At 43.2% G+C, this 20,078-nt stretch overlaps 1 protein-coding gene across 1 annotated transcript; it reads left to right on the forward strand.

Moving 5' to 3' along the window:
* Window positions 1-1,361: 1,361 nt before the first annotated feature.
* Window positions 1,362-14,098, forward strand: lhx5 (LIM homeobox 5). Its single transcript, XM_076095214.1, has 5 exons — window positions 1,362-1,534; window positions 3,402-3,625; window positions 4,315-4,592; window positions 7,637-7,802; window positions 13,749-14,098. The coding sequence occupies exons 1-5, from the start codon at window positions 1,362-1,364 to the stop codon at window positions 14,096-14,098; spliced, it is 1,191 nt and encodes a 396-aa protein (XP_075951329.1).
* Window positions 14,099-20,078: the final 5,980 nt, after the last annotated feature.

Consider the following 20,078-nt stretch of genomic DNA (forward strand, 5'->3'; position numbering starts at 1 on the left):
GCCTGTTTGTTTGTGTGTTCCTCTCTAAATGTTGTCTTGGACGACCTATAATCGTGTAAAATGAGTCAGAATTCACACCTAATGTCATTTAAATGAATCATCATTAACCCGGGAAGACAAAAAAAAAGCCCCTCAGCCCTCCACTAACATGAATTAACGTATCGCATGTTTGCTTAACTGCAAACTAACAAAAAAAAAACCCGAGCCTGTTGGTAAATATTGAAATTCCTCTCTTTTCGATCGGCGGTCGCTCAGTTTAAAGCGCCGGGCTTCTCCCTATTGATGAGCTGCAGCTAATCCATCGCATTTCCCTGTAAATAGCTTTCTGCATGAGAAAAGGGGCCCCCGAAGGCCCCCCCCTCCTCCACATACCGGCCACAGTGTGATGCACGGAGCGTTTTGTCACAGGGCCATTATGAGGCTTGTGTAGCATTAGCGCTTGTTCGGCTACTCCCACCGCCGCTGCGTCCATTCACATTCATGCGCTCGCTTCTCGTGCACGTTCTACAGGTATTTCCTAACCTCCCTCGTGCTTTGTGGACTTCCAAGTTGAAGGTCCGATCACGAATGTTAGGGGGGGGGGGGGGGCGGTGGTTATTTGGGCGTTTCTTTTCCCTTTTATGAAGTCAGTGATGTCCCCTCCAGTGAAAACCTTCCACGTGGATCCGCAGGCCTCTGCTTGTGATTTCAGGGTTCGCTCGGAGGCTACTGCTATGAACGCGTAACCATAACAACTGCGTTCTGATTGGCTCTCCCCTGCACGAGGAGAGGAGGAGGGGGGGAGGAGGAGGGGGGGGGAATTAACAAGGGCGTCATCCAATGTGACGCTGCGTCGCGCTGGCAAAAAAAAAAAAAGAAACGTGACAACCCAGGCACTGTGATGCGAAAGTGGCGGCGCGAGGTGAGACCGAAAGGAAATGACTGGACCCAAAACAAAGCACGAGCTAAACGGGGATGAAATAGCAGAATAAATAATAGTAATATTAGAAAAAAACACGTTTTGAATAATGATCTTTTTAACTGTGCGCGCCTGAGAGAACATGTGCGCTTCGTCCGTTACGCAGACCATCAGCTGGCGCGGCTGAAACCTCCTCCTCAACCTCTGGATTGTGGATTTGTGACAAGTGCCAGGAACCAAACTAGGAGCAGGACTACAACAGTTCCCGGGGATCGTCTTGCGCGCTCTCTCTCCCTCCTCGCTGCCCTTTTTTTTTTGGACGGGAGCTTCCTTAAACTTTTCGCCTGACAGCACACATCCCCCCGGAGCCAAGACGTTGTTCCGCGTAGACCCGGGTTGTCCCAGTCCGAGCAGCGCAGTCCGTGTGGGAAGGTCGGCACTCTGCGCCCTGCAGGCCGGAGACATGATGGTCCACTGCGCCGGGTGCGAACGGCCCATCCTGGACCGGTTCCTCCTCAACGTGCTGGACCAAGCGTGGCACGCCAAGTGCGTCCAGTGCTGCGAGTGCAACTGCGCCCTCACCGAGAAGTGCTTCTCCAGGGACGGGAAGCTCTATTGCAAAATGGACTTTTTCAGGTAACAAGAGAAGGAGAGAGAGAGCCTGGATTCAGGGTCCCTTCATATGAATCGCCACGCGTAAAGATATTTTTTTTTATGGATGCAGTGTTGATAGAACTATTGAAATGCATCTGGAGAAATAATAGAATAGGACCAGCAATAATTATGTGGCCCACAATTTATATTATGTATGTGCACAGGGGTCAAAATATCAAGTCATGGGTTAAGAAAAATGTATATTATCTTGAACGTGGATAAAATAAATCAAATGAATACGTAGAATTAATGTAACAATATAACATTTATTTTGAAATGTAGGGTTTTAATTCGTCTCCAAACTTAAATATTGGTCATATGACGTGACCTTTTGATAAAGGGCTTCTATAATAAAACAACTCAAAGGTAATTTCGTAGAGCAGCCATGCATTTTTTTTCTTTTAAATATCTATTTTCAGGATCCCCACAACAGTTTTTTTCAAACACCCATTAGGCTATTAACCGGTTCACAATTCCTCAAAAAAAAAAAAAAAAGCGTCCCAGGTAATTGAGTGATAAGTGAAGCCCTTGCTTGTCCCGTCGCACTCTCTTAGCATCATTTTCATTCGCGTGTGTGTCAGTTATTTTCTCCCAAATTGTCTAATGACATGTGAGGCGCATTAGCCTTTGTCCGGACGCGCTGTTATTGGCCTCGCGCGGCCTTGGCCATCATATTACGGCAGGTCCCATCAAGCGGTGGATTTAAATGGCCGGCCATTAGCCAGGCGAAACAGTAATCACCTTAATATGTCCATTTGTTGTGTAAGTAGAGTTGTGCCCTTTCGCTGAGGGGGGGAGGAGATGCATGCATGTGAAAAGAGGGACAGCGGAGCGATACCATTGCAAATGGAGAGACAAGCCTACATTAGTGTTAAAACAATGCTGCACAAAAGGAGTGCTTGCTTTCACCCAGAGGCTTAAGCCCCCCCTCCACAGGCCGACTGTAAACCCAGGTAGAGCAGGCCCACAGTGCCCCCCCCCCCCCCCCCAGACCTCTGCTCAAACTCCTCATATTCATAAAAGCACCGATACAGGGGAGTCCCCAAATAACACTCAGGTGTGTTTTATTTCACCGCCCTAAAACACCTGTTCTTCCAAACCAGGAGGGGTATTTTTTTCGTAAGGGGGGGGGTATTTGTGTATCAAATTGATGAGTCTTCTTCCCACTCGGTATTTAAGCGGGTGAATATGGATTAAGAGAAGATTTTCACGCTAAGATGCTCCCACTCTGCTTAATCCTGTAATATATCCGCGGCTACAATGTGTTGATTGTCACTAATGCGTTCTGCGTGGGGTTATTGTGGGAGCACCTCCATCAAAATAACGAGCACGCGGGGTTTTTAGAGAATCTTCAACAAAAAACAGAAGCTAAATCTGACTTTATATATTTTTTGTTATTTCCGTTTAAAGGATGCTCTCTTTTAATACTCCCTTTCATAAATATGGAGAGAGGTATATTTTCTGTTGAATGTTTCTTTATTACTTAATAGGCTACTTACCGAATAGGACTGCTTTTATATGATGATAGGCTTTTACTGGAATAGGGAGAAATATAAAGCGTTTTTTAAATGTTATATTATTATTACTATGGTTATTAGTTTGTGCTGATACTTTTTGGTATATTATTAGATTGGAAATAACAATATTTGAGCATTATTATAATTTGAATTCTAAGTATTAGAACTGTAAATGTATTTATTCCTCTCAAGCTGTTATATTAATAACACATTTTGTTATCTCTGAAAAAATTATATATATATATATATATATATTATAATTATATGATGTTGTCGTTGGTTTAAAAAACCAAACAAACATACATTTATTGTTAATTTGTCGTTTCATGCAGGCGGTTTGGCACAAAGTGCGCGGGCTGTCTGCAGGGAATCTCGCCGAACGACTTGGTGCGCAAAGCGCGCAGCAAGGTGTTCCACCTGAACTGCTTCACCTGCATGGTGTGCAACAAGCAGCTGTCTACGGGAGAGGAGCTCTACGTCATCGACGAAAACAAGTTCGTGTGCAAAGAAGATTACCCGAGCTCCGGGGCCATTAAGGAAGTCAACTTGAACTCAGGTAATCGGCGGGGATGACGAGACGTTATATATATATATATATGTGTGTGTGCGTGTGTACATATTATATAAATGCATATGAGGGACAAAAGAAAGAGGCTTCAACTGTCGGAACAGTTTATGCAGTCCGTGGAGATCTTTTCACAACAACCTTGTCAGATGAATGCTTTCAATATTTACCTCCACGAGACAATGGCTCTCTGTGTTATTGTATGTCGGGATCCGCTGGGGATGAGTGTGTTAGTCTGACCGCGCGCGGCTCCTCTCTCCGCTATTCATCCTCATAGCCGAGGACAGAAAGCCCACTCCCTTCCTACATACTGTATATAGAGACACTTTATTTTTTCTTGTAATAATGTGCAATTTATTTTCTCCTTGGAGTTAAAAAAAATATATATTTTTCTATTATACATTTTTTTCTTAGCTTTTTAGGCATCAACTCTGCAAAAATATGAAATAATATATATTTATTTATTCGTTTTATATGATAAATTGTAACGTTTAAAAGACAGACAGAAACAACTCATCATTTGGTCATATTATGGATGCATATTTTGCAGCGTTGCCGCTGAGCATCTCCAGGCCTAATTATAGCCCCCCCCCCCCCCCCCCCCCCGCCTCCCCCTATCTCCTCCTCCCTGACATTTCGGATCGTGACCTTCCTCTTGTTTGTCTCCCCCCCCCCATCAGTGTCGTCGTGTACAGATAGGAGTTTATCGCCGGATCTGCAGGACCCAATACAGGACGACATAAAAGAGACGGACAATTCCACGTCCTCAGATAAGGAAACGAACAATATTGAGAACGAGGAGCAGAACTCTGGGACCAAGAGGCGCGGGCCCCGGACCACCATCAAGGCCAAGCAGCTGGAAACGTTAAAGGCCGCGTTTGTCGCCACTCCGAAACCCACCCGGCACATCCGGGAACAGCTGGCCCAGGAAACGGGACTAAACATGCGAGTGATCCAGGTAAGAAGCGGCCTCTGTCTGCGGGGGGACAAAGACTCAGTTGAGACGGTGAAGTCACGTCTCCATTTTACTCAAATGATTTTTTTTTTTTTTTAAATGAAGGCCTCGTCATCTGTGAGAGAAATGTCAAAGCATGATGTGCTCCATTAGCAGCTTTTAAATCCACATTTGGGATTTTGCGTCACTCATTCTTTTTGTGTGTTATATTTGATGGAATTTTCTTAAATAATAATGATAGAAAAATACGTTTAATTGTCTTTGCACGTGACAAATAGAAGCATTTTTCAGTTTGCATATATATTTAAATAGCAGTGTGTTGCCTTAGAATGAGTTGTATATTCCCACATAACAATGGAAAGCCATATTTTAGCAATTCTGTGTTTTTAATATTTAAAATAGACACAATTATATTCTTATTTTTTAGCATTTTTACATTTAATTTAACACATTACTTAAAAAAAGATTATTTTCAAATTAAATGCTACTCACTCCACTATTAAACAATATATATTATATTATATATTCCTATAAAAATTGCATTCCTGTTTGCATCCAATTTTCCACGCTGCTACATCCAAACCTGCAGGCGTTCGTTTATGCTCTGAAATTAAGATCTAGTAATCCAATTTACTGACACGTGGATATAACAAATAAAAAAGCACATCATTTATTTTGTGCAGCCAGCGGTTTATTTCGGCAATCAAACGTGTTGCGCAGCCATGAAATCAGTAAAAAAGGTTAGTCTGGTGTTTGCCAAAGGCGAGAGGAACCCCAAACATGTTTTTGCAGAATAACACCAGCGTGTTTTGGGCCAATGTCTGTCGTTTCACCCTTACACACACACACACACACACACTCTCTCACACACACACACACACACACACACTTGCTGTCTGGGTGCAGACTGTGTCAGGATGATTAGCACCATCTCTGCCAACTGTGATGTGGCTTTTTGTGCACTCACTGTAATTATCGCTGATTTCACAGATTTACATACCACCCTCCCCTTTTTCCCACCTCTCTGCTCTTACTCACTTCCAGCCTGTTTGCTCTGCCTCATCCATATCATAAACGGACTGCAGGCTACTGTGTGTGTGTGTGTGTGTGTGTGTGTTTGTGTGTGTGTGTGAGAGCGAGAGCTGCATCAACAGAGCTCAAACAAACAGCCAATAAATCAATCAATCAGTCAGGCAGTCCATCCCTCTGTGTGTGTGTGTGTGTGTGTGTGTGTGTGTGTGTGTGTGTGTGTGTGTGTGTGTGTGTGTGTGTGTGTGTGTGTGTGTGTGTGTGTGTGTGTGTGTGTGTGTGTGTGTGTGTGTGTGTGTGTGTGTGTGTGTGTGTTGCTTGGAGCCAAAATGGAGGCTCTCTCTCTGTGTTTCGTCATCCTCCTCCTCGTTCGCTGCACGTTAAATACCGTTGCTCTCAACACGGGGAGCCCTGTGAGCTTCTCCAGCATGTGTATGTAATCCCTAAGCAACGCTCTCTCGAGGGAAGCGGGAGCATTTCCATAAAAATGTACCCTACAGTTAGACGATTGTTCTCAATAAGCAGGTGTCGCCTTTTTTTTTTCCTTCTTCCCGCCGGAGCACACAGAACAGAGCCTAAGTGGGTTTAGGTGGTTTTTTTTCTGTGTGTGTGTGTGTGTGTGTGTGTGTGTGTGTGTGTGTGTGTGTGTGTGTGTGTGTGTGTGTGTGTGTGTGTGTGTGTGTGTGTGTGTGTGTGTGTGTGTGTGTGTTTTCTGTTAATCTGCTGCACAGTGGGATTTTCTGCCTCTGGTGCAGCCCGGCTGGGGTGAGCACACATCATTATGCAGCAGTGATGCAAAGGCGAAACAAGATGTGTTATGTGCTTCTGATGCAGACATTCTTCCATATGGTGTGTTAGTGAAATCCTCCTTTGTTCCTCTTCAAAGACGCTTTATCTTACGGGAGCGTCGAGGCTGTTTATGCTGTGATTTGTAGCTTTGACTGTTTATTTTAACTTGCAGTGAGGTTTGTGTGCTGGGTTACGCTCATGTTGCTCTCTGCTGCAACTGGAAAACGTTTTGTTTTTGTTACTGGTTCCAGTTCATGATAATGTCTTTATTATATCCAGTCAAACGGAGCATCTTTCCTCTTCTCCTAGTTGGTTTTGGATACTTTGTGCTTTCCAGAGATGTATTATAACATTTTTATTATATAGAAAAAAGAGAAAATTACAGGAAGACACTTGATTGATCAAAAATTCTGATATTGCACTGGAGGATTTTCATGTTATATTTCCTTAGTTTGTGCTTTTCCTGTGAAGCGTAGCTGCGTTTTTTATGGTTTAACACTTTTAGTTTTAACTTTCACACAATGATTGTTTTATTTATCCACTTAAACGCTAAAATCCAAGAATGAATGCAAATGAAACTGTAAGTGCGGTTTCAATTGGTTACAGAGCTGTCAGATAAGTGGCATGATTATGAGCCAGCAGCAAATATGTTGTAAGAAATAGTTTGTTGTTGAATAGGAGCTCTTTAAAGTGTCAACCCTTAAGATTTCATCTATTTTAAGTTTTATTTGAGTGAAAACAAAGGCTTTGTTCTCAGCCTTCAGTCTTTGGCTGCGTCTGAAATTCAATAATAACAATTTAGATTTGTGTGCATAGTTCATTTTTTGTGTCTATACGATGGAGAAAAACTAGAATACAGTATTATTTACAGGAATGTCACCACAGACAGACAGTTTAATAATACTGCAAATATTTAAATATTGCAATACTTTCATCAGTGGGCCAGAAGCTCAATCACCGCTGTGCTCCCTCCTTTGGGGAAAGACCTCAGAATGAAAATCCACCTTAAAGGCTTAAATCTACATAGAGAAACCTCTGTGACAGTGGGCATGGAATTAAAAAACATGAGTGAACATATCTAAAATGATCCGGATTTGCATGAAGTTGATGAATGCAGCGTCATGACTTGTGCTCTTGTTGTGGTGACGCTGTGGAGACTGAAGTGGCTCTTAAAAATCGATGAGATCAGCTGATAACTGTGACCTCCGTCCCCTCTGGTGTCCATGCAGGTTTGGTTCCAGAACAGGAGATCCAAAGAGCGGCGGATGAAGCAGCTGAGTGCTCTGGGGGCCCGGCGGCACGCCTTCTTCAGGGGCCCGAGGAGGATGAGGCCCCTGGGAGGCCGGCTGGAGGATCCGGACATTTTAGGACCCGTTGCCTACGGCTACTACGGAGGTAAGAAACAAAGTCACGAGCAGAGTCAACGGATACTGGCGCCTCTAGTGCAGCATTAATGTGAAATATTCTGCTCTGTTTAAAAGAAATCACATAATTATTGTGTAACTTAATTGCAACCTTCAGCAGCACCGACGAGGCTGCACAGAGATGGTTCTTTATCTACTGAACACTGCACGCGTCACCTCGGGGTGGCTTATCTGCATGGGTTTTCTTTTAAAATCTATTAATCTCTTGTTGAATGATACAACATGCGATCAGTCCTTGATTTGACTCCGACCTCGGGGACGGTTCAGTGTTTGACTTCTAGTCGGAGGATTGAGTTCATAAGTAAACGCATTAAACCTGCCTGACTGTCACATGCTGCCACTTAGTTAGACAGCTGGGTGGATGTTAGACGTCATGTTGCAATCACACACTTGTAGGGAAAGTGTTGCATCATGGGTGTTGGGGGGGGGGGGGGCAGGCATACTTCAGTCAGATATTTAATCTCAAAGGATATATTATTATATTGAAACTCTTTCAAGTATAAACTGGAGAAATAAAGCACAGCACCAGTATTTGTGGGACTTGATTCTGCAATAAAAGCACTCGCATGTTAATGTCGATGAAAGCCTCTCTGTGCTCACCTCCTTTTCTCTTTGAAAATAAATCAGCTGTTTCTTTAAGGAACGATTAAGGTTTAAAGAAGACGTCGCACATTAGAGCAGAGTCATCGCAGGAGGGTTTGATTCATTATTTGAATTCTTAAAGGGGAAAAAAGGCTTCGCAATAATGAAAAGAAAATATGTCAAGTATTCAGTAAAAAAAAGACAGACATTAAAATATTTCTCATTCTACACTTTAACCTTTGTGGTCAACGAAGGCTGGAGGAATTCTTTTGGCTGGATATGATGGGGTGAAACGTGTTGTTCCTCTCATTGTCTGACTATTTTTACCGCTGACTCGGAACATAGAAAGCCTTTAATTTGCTTGTGTAGCGAAAATTGGCAAATATTTGCAGCTATTTCATTGTGAAAGTTTCTTTCCGTTGAGTTCTGGAGATACGGTGGATTTTCCACGTGTGAAAAATGAATTGCAGATAAAAGGATAAGCTTCACTGTATGTTTTCACTGCAACACAATGTGAAGTCCTTCAAATCAATATTCCTTCAAAATAAAAAGAAGCTTGTCAAGACCACTTAAAGAAATAGAAATCTGGATTGTAGGTTATTAAGTTGGTCGCCTGGATCAAGACAAACAAAAAAATTGGAGAGACAATAGCAGGTGAGCAGCTTGTAACAGCAGCAGCTCCACGTTGAGCTGCAGGAATAAATGGGATGCACCCGTCATGTGTATCAGCAGTTTCTTTTTGTTTGTTTTCATGGACAGTCTGAGAGCCGTTTCTATACAGCTCCTGCACATCTATACCTGAAGGGCCCGGGCATTGGAGGATACAATGAACTGGAGCCGTCAAGGCTGCAAGCGCATGGAGTGGGAGGGGGGGGGGGGGGGGAGAAAAAGCAGGAGGACAAAAACCTCCATCCCTCACTCTCGTCTCTTGCTTTTCACACCCTTTTGTGCCGCGGCAGCAGAGGCCGGTCTGCTCGCCTTTATCCGAGCTCGCTGCTTCCTTATGTTCCTCTGCTGCTGCTTAGAGGGACGGACGTCTGTGTGTGTGTGTGTGTGTGTGTGTGTGTGTGTGTGTGTGTGTGTGTGTGTGTGTGTGTGTGTGTGTGTGTGTGTGTGTGTGTGTGTGTGTGTGTGTGTGTGTGTGTGTGTGTGTGTGTGTGTGTGTGTGTGTGTGTGTGTGTGTGTGTGTGCATGCGGGATTGCAATTATAGCTTGCAGAGCCAGCGCCGCCCCCCCCTCCCTCCCTTCAATCCCCACCCCCCATCACACACATTCACCACGCAGGCCACAACACACGCTCCTTGTTTATTCTCAAGGTCGGCCCGAACGAGCTGGGGCTCAAATAATTAGCTTTGTTTGTGAAAGTCGTGTCGGCTCTTATTGTTTCTCTTGGTGATTTGAAAACGGCCACGTGCAACAGCAAATGAAGGCAACATATTTGTTGATATCTAACCTGTTAGTTTTGCTGATTCGGGCCTGTTTGGTGCTGGAACAGGAGTGAGAGGAGCATATGGTGGGAGAGGAGGAATACATTCTAGTGCAACATCTGCAGCAGCGGGATGAAGTCTGCCATCGATCTCAGTTTAAGGTGCTGTTGGAACAGAATGGATTTAATGTAACTGGGGCGATTTGGAGCGGGGGGGGGGGATTTAAAAGGAGAATATGGAAGAGGTGAGAAACAGACGGCAGGTTTGTGATTGTTAATGGCTGCAACACGTGGAGTGGATGAATCCTTTTATAAACTGTTCTGATGGTATTTGAATAAATATCTCAAGAAATATAGGATTAGGGAATAAAACGTCAATATGCAAAAATCAATCCGCCATAAGTTGTACCCTTGAAAGGATCGTCGTGCAGTCAGACTGAATGTCTCTGGTTTAGGATTAAAAGAATATTTTTGACATTTTGTTAAATAATCTCATTCGCTTTCTTGCCGAGAGTTAGATGAGAAGATCAAAACCACTCTCATGTTTGTACGTCAAATACAAGCAGAAGCTGGTTAGCTTAGCTTAGCATAAAGACTGGAAACAGGGGGGAGAGCTAGCCTGGCCCTGTCCAAATTAGGCAGCAACCCCCGACTCCTCTGGTTGCAAAAAGAAGTCAGATTGTATAGAAGTCTATGAGAAAATGACTACTTCTCTCTTGATTTATTACCTCAGTAAACATTGTAAACATGAGTTTATGGTCTCAATCTCTAGTTTCAAGTCTTCTTCAATACAGCATGATGTTCATTTAGTACATTATGGTCCATTTAGAGTCAAACAGACCATAAAGCAGAGTATGCTTCAGGGCGGGGCTACACAGTGATTGACAGGTTGCTACCACAGCGTTGTCCGGTCTGGGAGTTGTCCGTGTCTTCTAACTCTTTCAGTGTGTTTTCCCTTCATTTTGGTCGCCTAGAAATTTCGTATTTAGTGAGTTGTACTTAGCTCCACCCTCTCGTGTCACTTCTGGTTGCAAAAACCAAGATGGCGACGGCCGAGAGGCTTCAAAGCGGCCGTCCACAAACCAATTGGTGACGTCTCGGTGACAACGTCCACTTCTTTAACTTCCTACAGTCTGCCAGGCAACCAGCGGAGAATACAGGAAGTCAGTGTTTTTATACACATTCAAGTTTTTGTGCTAAGCTAAGCTAAACGCGTACTAGCTGTAGCCTCATATTGAACACCCAAACATGAGAGTGGTATCGATCTCCTCATCTTAGCCTCGGTAAGAAAGTGAAGAAGTGTATTTGCTGACGTTAAAGTGGACGGTTGACCACTTTCTGTCCACATGGTGCTGCTCTGAGAGACTGGGAGCTGTGGAGCAGCTGGTCGGCTGGTTTTGTCCCAACTTGTACTGGACGGATCTCTGAGTGGTTTGGCACTCAGGATTGGATTCATGTGTGAACTGCTAGGAAACAAGAAAAGGCTCTGTTCACCCAAATGTATCACAAAAGAGAAGGAACGACCCGTTGAGTTATCTACATGTAGTTTTGTGGTCTTAAGTGGCAGCCGTGATGAGAGCTGGTTGAATCCTCTAAATGCTGAGGAAAAGGAGCTTCAGTGCTGCCTTTCTTGTCTCCTTTAGCATAAGATACACTCGCCCATCCTTTACCAAAGGGAAGGAGATAATGCCGTCCCATAATTCCTTGCGGCAGCAACATTTAAAGCGATTCACCATCCGGCCCTCGATAAGATCATTTTAAAAATCCTTCTTAAGGCCCTTAAAAAGCGATTAATTAGCATTTCAGTATTTATAACTGATGTTTTTTGTAATGAGGTTGATTTTCTGAGCAAATAAAGGCATCAACCAATCGAGTATCGCTTATATTTATAAAACAACAACACAGAGGCTTTGTAGTCCAGAACGGAAAACTTTCAACGGTGACAAAGGCATTGAGACCAGATCCACTCCTTCTGTTCTGACCTTTCACAATAAAAGCCCTGAACATATAATATTCGCTGGTGAGCGTTTTGTATTTTCGTGTTTATTCTTCAGGCCACTGCTGTAGAAGGTCTTTTAGGTGGTGTGATTCTGTTTTGGACAGGATTGTTACTTGACTTGTACACTACTAAGTTTGTTTTCTATGTTATGAATAATGTTGGGATTCTCTGAGCACAGTATTCTTTGAATTCTCCCTCACATCTTTCCTTGACCTCGTGACGTTTCCCAACGAGGTCGAGGAAAAGCAGTTAGGAGAAGATATTTACTATTTGACTGGTTTTATTTGTCCACGTTTATAGATATTTGGAAACATATTTTTGCTGTGGAAAGTTCTCTGGAACTACTGAAGAAATAGTCCCGATGAAAACTGCTCACAGTGAGGTTTATTGATTATCCAAAGAATTTATTTTTTAAATCCAATTTTCCAATGTTGTGAGCACCAGAAACAAAAAGCCATTGACTTCTGTTGTACTGAGGTGGAGGCAGAAGTCATAGACAAATATCTTAGAACCAGGGAACATTAATACTAACCTTTAACCTTTAACCCTTTGTTGATGGACAGTATTCAGGATACATTCTGAGTAAACTCATAAATAACCGATGACAATGATGAATAAATAGGAATACACCTGGAGACATCAAACATTAGTCGGGTTATGCAGAAACCTCTCAGAGGCGTAAACATGTCAGTCAGTGTTAGAGGTGATGTCGAGAATATTTGTTAAATCCGAGTGTGTGCAAGAGATTTTCTTTGAAAGCGTGGAATTTGGGCTGTTTTCTGTCATTAATATGCCAGTTTGTTGCTGCGTGAGAAAGTTGAATTATTTAAGACGAGAGAAAACGTCAGTCGTGATTCAAGCTTTGCTCAAACGTTGGCAATTAGATTAATTGCATTCTGTGCAGACATTCATGGTCCCCAGAGGATCAATCCTTCACAGTTTTGCTCCTGCTTGCTGCATACGTGCACATGGATATTTGCCTGAGCAGAGATGTTCTCACTGATTTGCTGCCATATGAACAGGCGTGTGATGCAGTAAAGATGGAAACAGAGCGGGGTAAACCTCTCACCACTGACTCCACTTATGTGGGAAGCTATTGATGATCCAACACCGTGACTGTGGATAAAAACACAGCAGCAAGGTGTGGAAATACAAAACAGCTGTCCAGAGGAGCAATAATTCTGTATTCAGAGCTGAAAGGATTGATAAATGACTTGATTACTTCTTCGGCTGGCAATTAATCGGGAATATTTTTTAATAGTTGTCTCATGCTTTAAGTTATTTTTCAAGCAAAAATGCTGCGATATGCATCGTCTGGTTCCAGCTTCTCAAATGTGAGGATTTTGCACCTTTTGTTTTTGTAGTTTATATCACTGTAAATTCAACATCTTTGGGTTTCTGGACTGTCGGTTGAACAAAACACGCAACGCAAAGACGTCACACTGAGCTTTAGGAAACTGTGATGGGCACCGTGCACTATTTTATGACGATTTATAGACCTGTTGGAACTGTTGGATTAACCGATAATGAACACAATCAGTTAGTTAATGATGGAGATAGTCCCACGGCCCGGTGAGGTGGAGGAGAGGGAGATGTTGCTGGAAGCCGCATCAGACATGACGGAGACAGAGAGATGAGAAAATCTCATTCTGGAGTTCCTCATCCGGATCCGGAGGTTTCAGCAGGGGGATCCGTGGAGGAGCGAGTGAGGGAGATGAATGCAGTGTGTAGAAAGGCAGGAGAACTGAGGTGGAGAAGTGTGGAGTTGTTTATACACTCAAATGAGGCTGCTTGGAGAACGGTTGGTTGGAAATGGGACATGATCAATTTCACCACTTAGGGTGGGGGGGTGGAGGAAAGGTGATTTGTATACATATTTAAAAGTCTAACCCCGTGTTTTCTTTCCGCAGAATACCAAGGTGACTATTACGGACCGGGGAGTAACTACGACTTCTTCCCCCACGGCCCTCCATCCTCGCAGGCTCAGTCTCCGGCCGAGTCCCCGTACATCCTGGGCTCCGGACCCGGACCCATGGAGGGATCGGGCCACCACCCGTCAGACGACCAAAGGTTCACGGACATGATCTCCCACGCGGAAACCCCGAGTCCGGAGCCGGGCTTACCGGGCTCCCTGCAGCCGGTCCCCGGGGAGGCGTACGGGGGCGGACCCAGTCCTCCGTTCTCCTTGGCGAGTAACTCCAGCTACAGCGCTCCCATGTCCCACCAGGGCCCGGAGATGGGAGAGACCGCAGCCTGGTGAAGGACCGAACCACAGGGACCAATCCTGGGCTGAACGTCAGCCTAGTTAATTCAGGAGATGAGTAAAAAACAACAACAACAACAACACACACACATTGTGGAGTGAAAAAATCCAGATGAAATTTTTATGGAGGACTTTTTAAAAAAGAATCGAGGACTGATTTTCACAATTGCCGGACTGACGGAATGGAGAACGGGACAGCCTGCTGGGGGAAAGCGATATTTGCTGCCCGGTAGACCCTCCAAAGCAAATCCCTTCCTGGATTACTGGACTTGAATTATTTAAACAAACATAATTTGCACCCAGCAGAAAACGCTCCTCGCCTTCCCCTCGATGTAAACGAAGGTATCTTCTGATGTTAGAGAGGAAAATGCCAAAGGGGACATCGTTAGGTCTCTTCATTTCTCACCACTGTTTGTTTTTTTAAACGTTGCTTCAAAGCAATATTGTTTTTTGTTTTTTTCTGTTCATTGCTAAGTTGCCACTCTACCCTCAATATGAATATTAAGACAAAGGACCATGTTTAAACACACGCTTTAATGTTCATATACAAACACGTACGTGGTCGATCGAGACACGATACGCCGCTTTAAACATTCTCCTCTGTAAGACAATGTGTCAAATCAAAGGCTGCTTCTTGATAGAAACTGTACACACACACACATGCACACACACATGCACACACACACATCTCTGGCATTGACTTTATCTTGCACACATCTCAGCTTTAAGTCCCTTAATGCACAAAAAGCGTTCTTGATCGTAGCTCAAAAGAAGGATGTCTATACCATTATTCAAAACACGGACACAATTATACAGACACTTGTACTCACTCAAGCGCGTGCACACACACACACACACACACACGCGCGCGCGCACACGCACACAAATCTCACACCCCTCCAGCCGGCCCTGATATAGTTCTGCTCTGCAGACTGCTTCACCTGACCTTCCTTTTGTTACTGTCCCTTTCTAAAAAAACATGTTTTAATGGAAATGATTTTCAAAAGAACATTGAGCCCATAATGGAGAATCTACTTCAACAGCTGAGGTCTCCTTCCTCTAAAGAGAGAAAACAAAAGAGGGGGCAGACAACATCTGTGGCATTACCTCTGTCTGCTCTGAAGCACTCATTGCCATCTAGTGGCCTTAAGACACACTGAATACAACATAAATAACAAAAAGAAGATCAGCTCAAAGCGGCAGCGTCCGGCTGTGTGTGGGTGTGCGTGTGCGTGTGATGTGAACATCTTTGTGCTGCAGAGGACAAACTCTTGTTGTTTTTCTCTAAATAACGACAATAATTCATTCTTCATTCTCAGGGCCAAATGTTATCAGGGCTCCAAATTTGAAAAATACTTCAAAACTACATTAAAAAGAAGAAAACATCCACGTCTACCTTATGATTCTGCTTCTGAGAGGAGACAAACAAACCAAATTATCTGATATTATTCAAGACAAGAACCTCCCGTTAAGTCCTCGTTTTTTTAAAACCCGTTGAGTCTCTCGGCTTTCGTTTCATCGCACACGAACATCGTCTGAAACAAAACACATCCGACACAATGAGTTACTTGAAATATTGTTTTTGAGATCATTTTGCGTTTCTTTTGGACATTGAGTGTGTGTCTTATTTCTGATGTATTGAGATATTCTTGGATACAAAAGTGAGCGTGTGTGTGTGTGTGTGTGTGTGTGTGTGTGTGTGTGTGTGTGCGTGTGTGTGTGCGTGCATTTAAAGGGGGGAAAGGGATAAGGCTGTATTATTTCTATGTAAATAGCACTGGTAATAAAACCTTCTCTTACAACTTGAAGAACTGGCTTTCTCCTTGAGCATCGTCACACAGTCTTTCTTCTCTTTCCTTTCGTCTGTGGAGGGAAGTACATTTAATACAAGTTACTTTATAACTTTACTAGGGGAGAGGAAAATATTGCACTTTCCACACCTCTACATTTATTTTACAGCTATACACTATCAAGCTTATTTTTCAGATTAGGGTTTTAAAAGCAAAACATATGAGCTCATAAAATAGTTAAGTAATCTTAACGAGCGTCATCTCAACATGTAAATACTGGGACTATGGGTGTCATGATATCCGGGTATTTGATGATAATATTGATATTATGTTAATAATACACATTTAATATTGTGTCAATAAGAGCCTCTTAAATGATTTCCGTTTCTTTCTCTCTCTCTCGTCAGCTCATCTGGTTTCACTTTGGTGTAATTGTTCTTTTTAAACATTTTTGTGCAGTTATGTATTTCTCTACACTTGTTTTTTTGAGTGTAATTAATTTGCCAAAAAAGAGACAAAGCGCACATTTAAGGATGAATTTGACGGATAGCATCATTAGAATCTTTGTCTCCATTCTCTCATTGAGAATATTTGTTGATAAGTTGTAACTACAGTCACGGCTTCATTAATATTTCTTCACTTATTATGGCTTTATATAATAATCATAGACCCTTTATTCATATTTTATATCTACTCTTCTGTTGTCAGCACATCCTCCTTTTGTAAGAATCCATTCCACATACAGTAATATCTCATTTTATAGATAATACTTTAAATCTGCATTCATTTCTTTTTGTGGCCACTTGGGGGCAGCATCACAGTCTGAAAACACAACATCAACGTATAATTGGTTTCTAAAGTTGGTATTGTGAACATGTTAGCAAACCAGCAGACACAGAGCAACATTAGCATCTTTTAGCTCCTGTTTGTTCCCCACCAACCCTGAGGTAAATATCTGGCTCTTTAGATGCTACATTCTGCACTATATTCACCAACTAGCCGCTCATGTTGTCTGAGATGGATGAGAGTAATACGAGTTAATGAGTTAATGCTGTGTCTCCACTGTGTGTTTGGGGTTGCTTGGTGTCTCTTTGTGGTCATTTTGTCTCTTTGTGTTTGTTTGCACCTTTTTTATAACTCGTTTTGCTTCTTTTCTGGCTTTTTGCAGCCGCTTTGCATCTCTCTAGTTGTTTTGGTCTCTTTGTCCCTTTATGTGTCTTTGTGGTCATTTTGAGTCTCTCATGGTTGGTACGTTTCTCTTTGACTGATATCTTGCAGGTGAAGGCCCCTGACCCTTTGGGCCCCGGGGCCTGTACCAGTGATCCATCCGTGGTTCTAATGTGTAACGAAGTGAACCGGACTGCTGGGTGGAAACATGGAAACACTCTGTAGAGACGAGGGAATGATAATTCTCTGTGTGTTTGTCACTAGGAGTCACCTCTTACACCTTACACACAGTCATTTCATTCATTGTTAATATAAAAAAATGTGAATACAGCAGCTTTAAGTTATTGTTTTCATCTAGCATCAGCAAAATAAAACACAATTTTCTCCACCTTTAACGCTGCTAACAGAAGTGGAATCAGGGCTGTTTCTGAGGCCCACAGGCAGAGACCTTAGACCAGAAAGTCCCTCTCCTTGCATGAAACTGACTTCAGACCAGCGCCTTTGGGCAGCCCTCTCCCTCACTGCCCCCCCTCCCACCTCCTCATCCCCTTATCATCCTCTTTATCCCCTCCTCTGGCTCCACATCCCCTCCTCTCGCTGTGGGGCAAGGTGGGCCGACGGTGGCCCAGGTCTGCAGTAATTTTCTCCCTGACTGGTTTTAATGTAAAGGGTAATGTGAGAGGAGACCGGTAGAGTGTGTGTGTGTGTGTGTGTGTGTGTGTGTGTGTGTGTGTGCGCACACACTCACTGAGGCGGTTGTGGTCCTCAGCATCTACCAGTCCATTATCAAGAAGCTCTACATCCTCTTTATTTATTTCTTCTTCGCTCCTTCTGTTTATCCTCTGGAGTATTTTCCTCAATTCCAGGTTTTTATTTCTCCATCTTCCTCAGCTGTGTTTCTCCAGCAAAGCGAGACACAGACACACACACACACACACACACACACACACACACACACACACATACATGCACACCAAAACTTGTGCTGGGACTTGAGCACCATGCCTCCACGAAAACACCTTCAGTAACCTTCACCTTCCTTTAACCCAGCAAGCATCTGGTTATCACACACACACACACACACACACACACACACACAAAGGTGCACACTCACACTTTTGCAGCCTCTGTATCATGCACGAACACATGAGCATGCACACACACACACACACACACACACACACACACACACACACACACACACACACACACACAACAATCCCATTAACATCAGTACTTTTGTAATGGATGTGTTTGCGGTGCTGCTGTGGGAGAGAGGAGAGACCTGGAGTAGCTGTTATAAATCACTCTCTTGTTCCCCCTCCCCCCCTCACGCTCTCACACACACACACACACACACACACACACACACACAGATAGACCCTCTATTGGCATCACTACATGGGGCTCCCATTCACTAACTCTGCAAACACACACTCTCTCACACACACACATACATACGTGCAGAGACGTTTTCTCCCCCCTCCCACTCTCTTTACCGCCTGGGGTGGGGAAATCCTATTACCCTATGAAGAGGAGGAACACATCATTAATTACACTCACATACTCTTTTACACACACACACACACACACACACACAAACATATCTATATGCCAGCCAGCCTCAATTTGCAACACACACTCACTCACAGCTACTCGTTCTCACACAAAACTCATTTCGAGCTGCATCATGCTGCAACATTTCTCTGTCAGCTGCACCTCGACAGGTGACATTAGAGCTGAGCTGGTTTATCTGATAGCACACAGACACACATATAAATATATATATGTATATACACACACACACACACACACACACACACGCACACTAACAAACAGAGCTCTGGCTCAGCGAGGAATATGTCAGCAGCAAAGTTACGATCGTGGAGAGAGATTTCAGGCGACATGGACAGGCAGATCAGGGACTGTCAGAGTGTCACCCTCAGATTTATCCGGAGCCTCGACAGCCTTTTCAAGGTTTACTAGATAGATGGGTGCCATAAAGTGATACATGCACGCTATAAAATGAACAGAGGAGGAGTAAGCCATGCATAGCCGGGGCTGTCAGGGCGAGTGTTTATACGCACCCAGGTGGGCACCTTAAGGACACATTAAGTCACGGCTGTCCGAGCAAAAAATGGAAACAACCCGGCTCCACCTCAGTGAGGAGGACACAAATGTTCACGGCTTTTAATGATGAGTCGCATCATTTACTGCATGTGCAGATTTGAATCGGTCATCGTTTTCTGTCTTTATGTTACAAAACAATTGATAAAACAGCTGCAAAATAAGCAGACCAATAAACAAATAAAATAAAGTAGCTGAGCATATTAATACACATGCACAGATGACTTCACATGTGCACATGTACACACACACACGTGATTCACACGCTGTACGTTGTATTAAAACATCATCAGAATAAAAATTATGATTGTGACTCAGATTGTGATGGGATTTCAAACTAATGTCTTTTTTTATACATTATTTTTACATCATATTTTTTATTTTATGAACTCTTCTTCAAATAATTTTACTTCATCGGCTTCAACGGAAATGCAGATAATAGACTAAATATGTTTGTATATTTCAGTAAATGCAGGATAACCACCGCTTCACTCGGCTTTATCTTCAATTAATAATCTAAAATTAATATCAAAAAGCTCAAACTGGTGGAATAGATTAAATATATCCAGTATACACAATAAAACCATATCATAGCAACATGTATATATATATATATATGAAATATGTTTTTAACATTCAGCGATCACATGACTTTCTTCTCATCTTTCATCACTTTCCTTCATTTTCAGACTCGAGCTTGAGAAAGTGAAACCAGCAAATGTGACATTTTTTTTGTCTGAAATAAGACAAAAGAGGAAGCAGTGATTCAGAGGAACGTGCGTGAGTCCTCCCGCTGACGCGCGTGAATCCTCCCGCTGACGCGCAGCCACAGCGCCACCAAGTGGATTCAGAGCGTCACTGCGCAGATTCCGACACCGGGATGACCTCACTCA

This window comes from Anarhichas minor, unplaced genomic scaffold (assembly GCF_050575085.1).
Source record: "Anarhichas minor isolate MPS153535 unplaced genomic scaffold, ASM5057508v1 ptg000002l, whole genome shotgun sequence".
Lineage (NCBI taxonomy): Eukaryota > Metazoa > Chordata > Actinopteri > Perciformes > Anarhichadidae > Anarhichas > Anarhichas minor.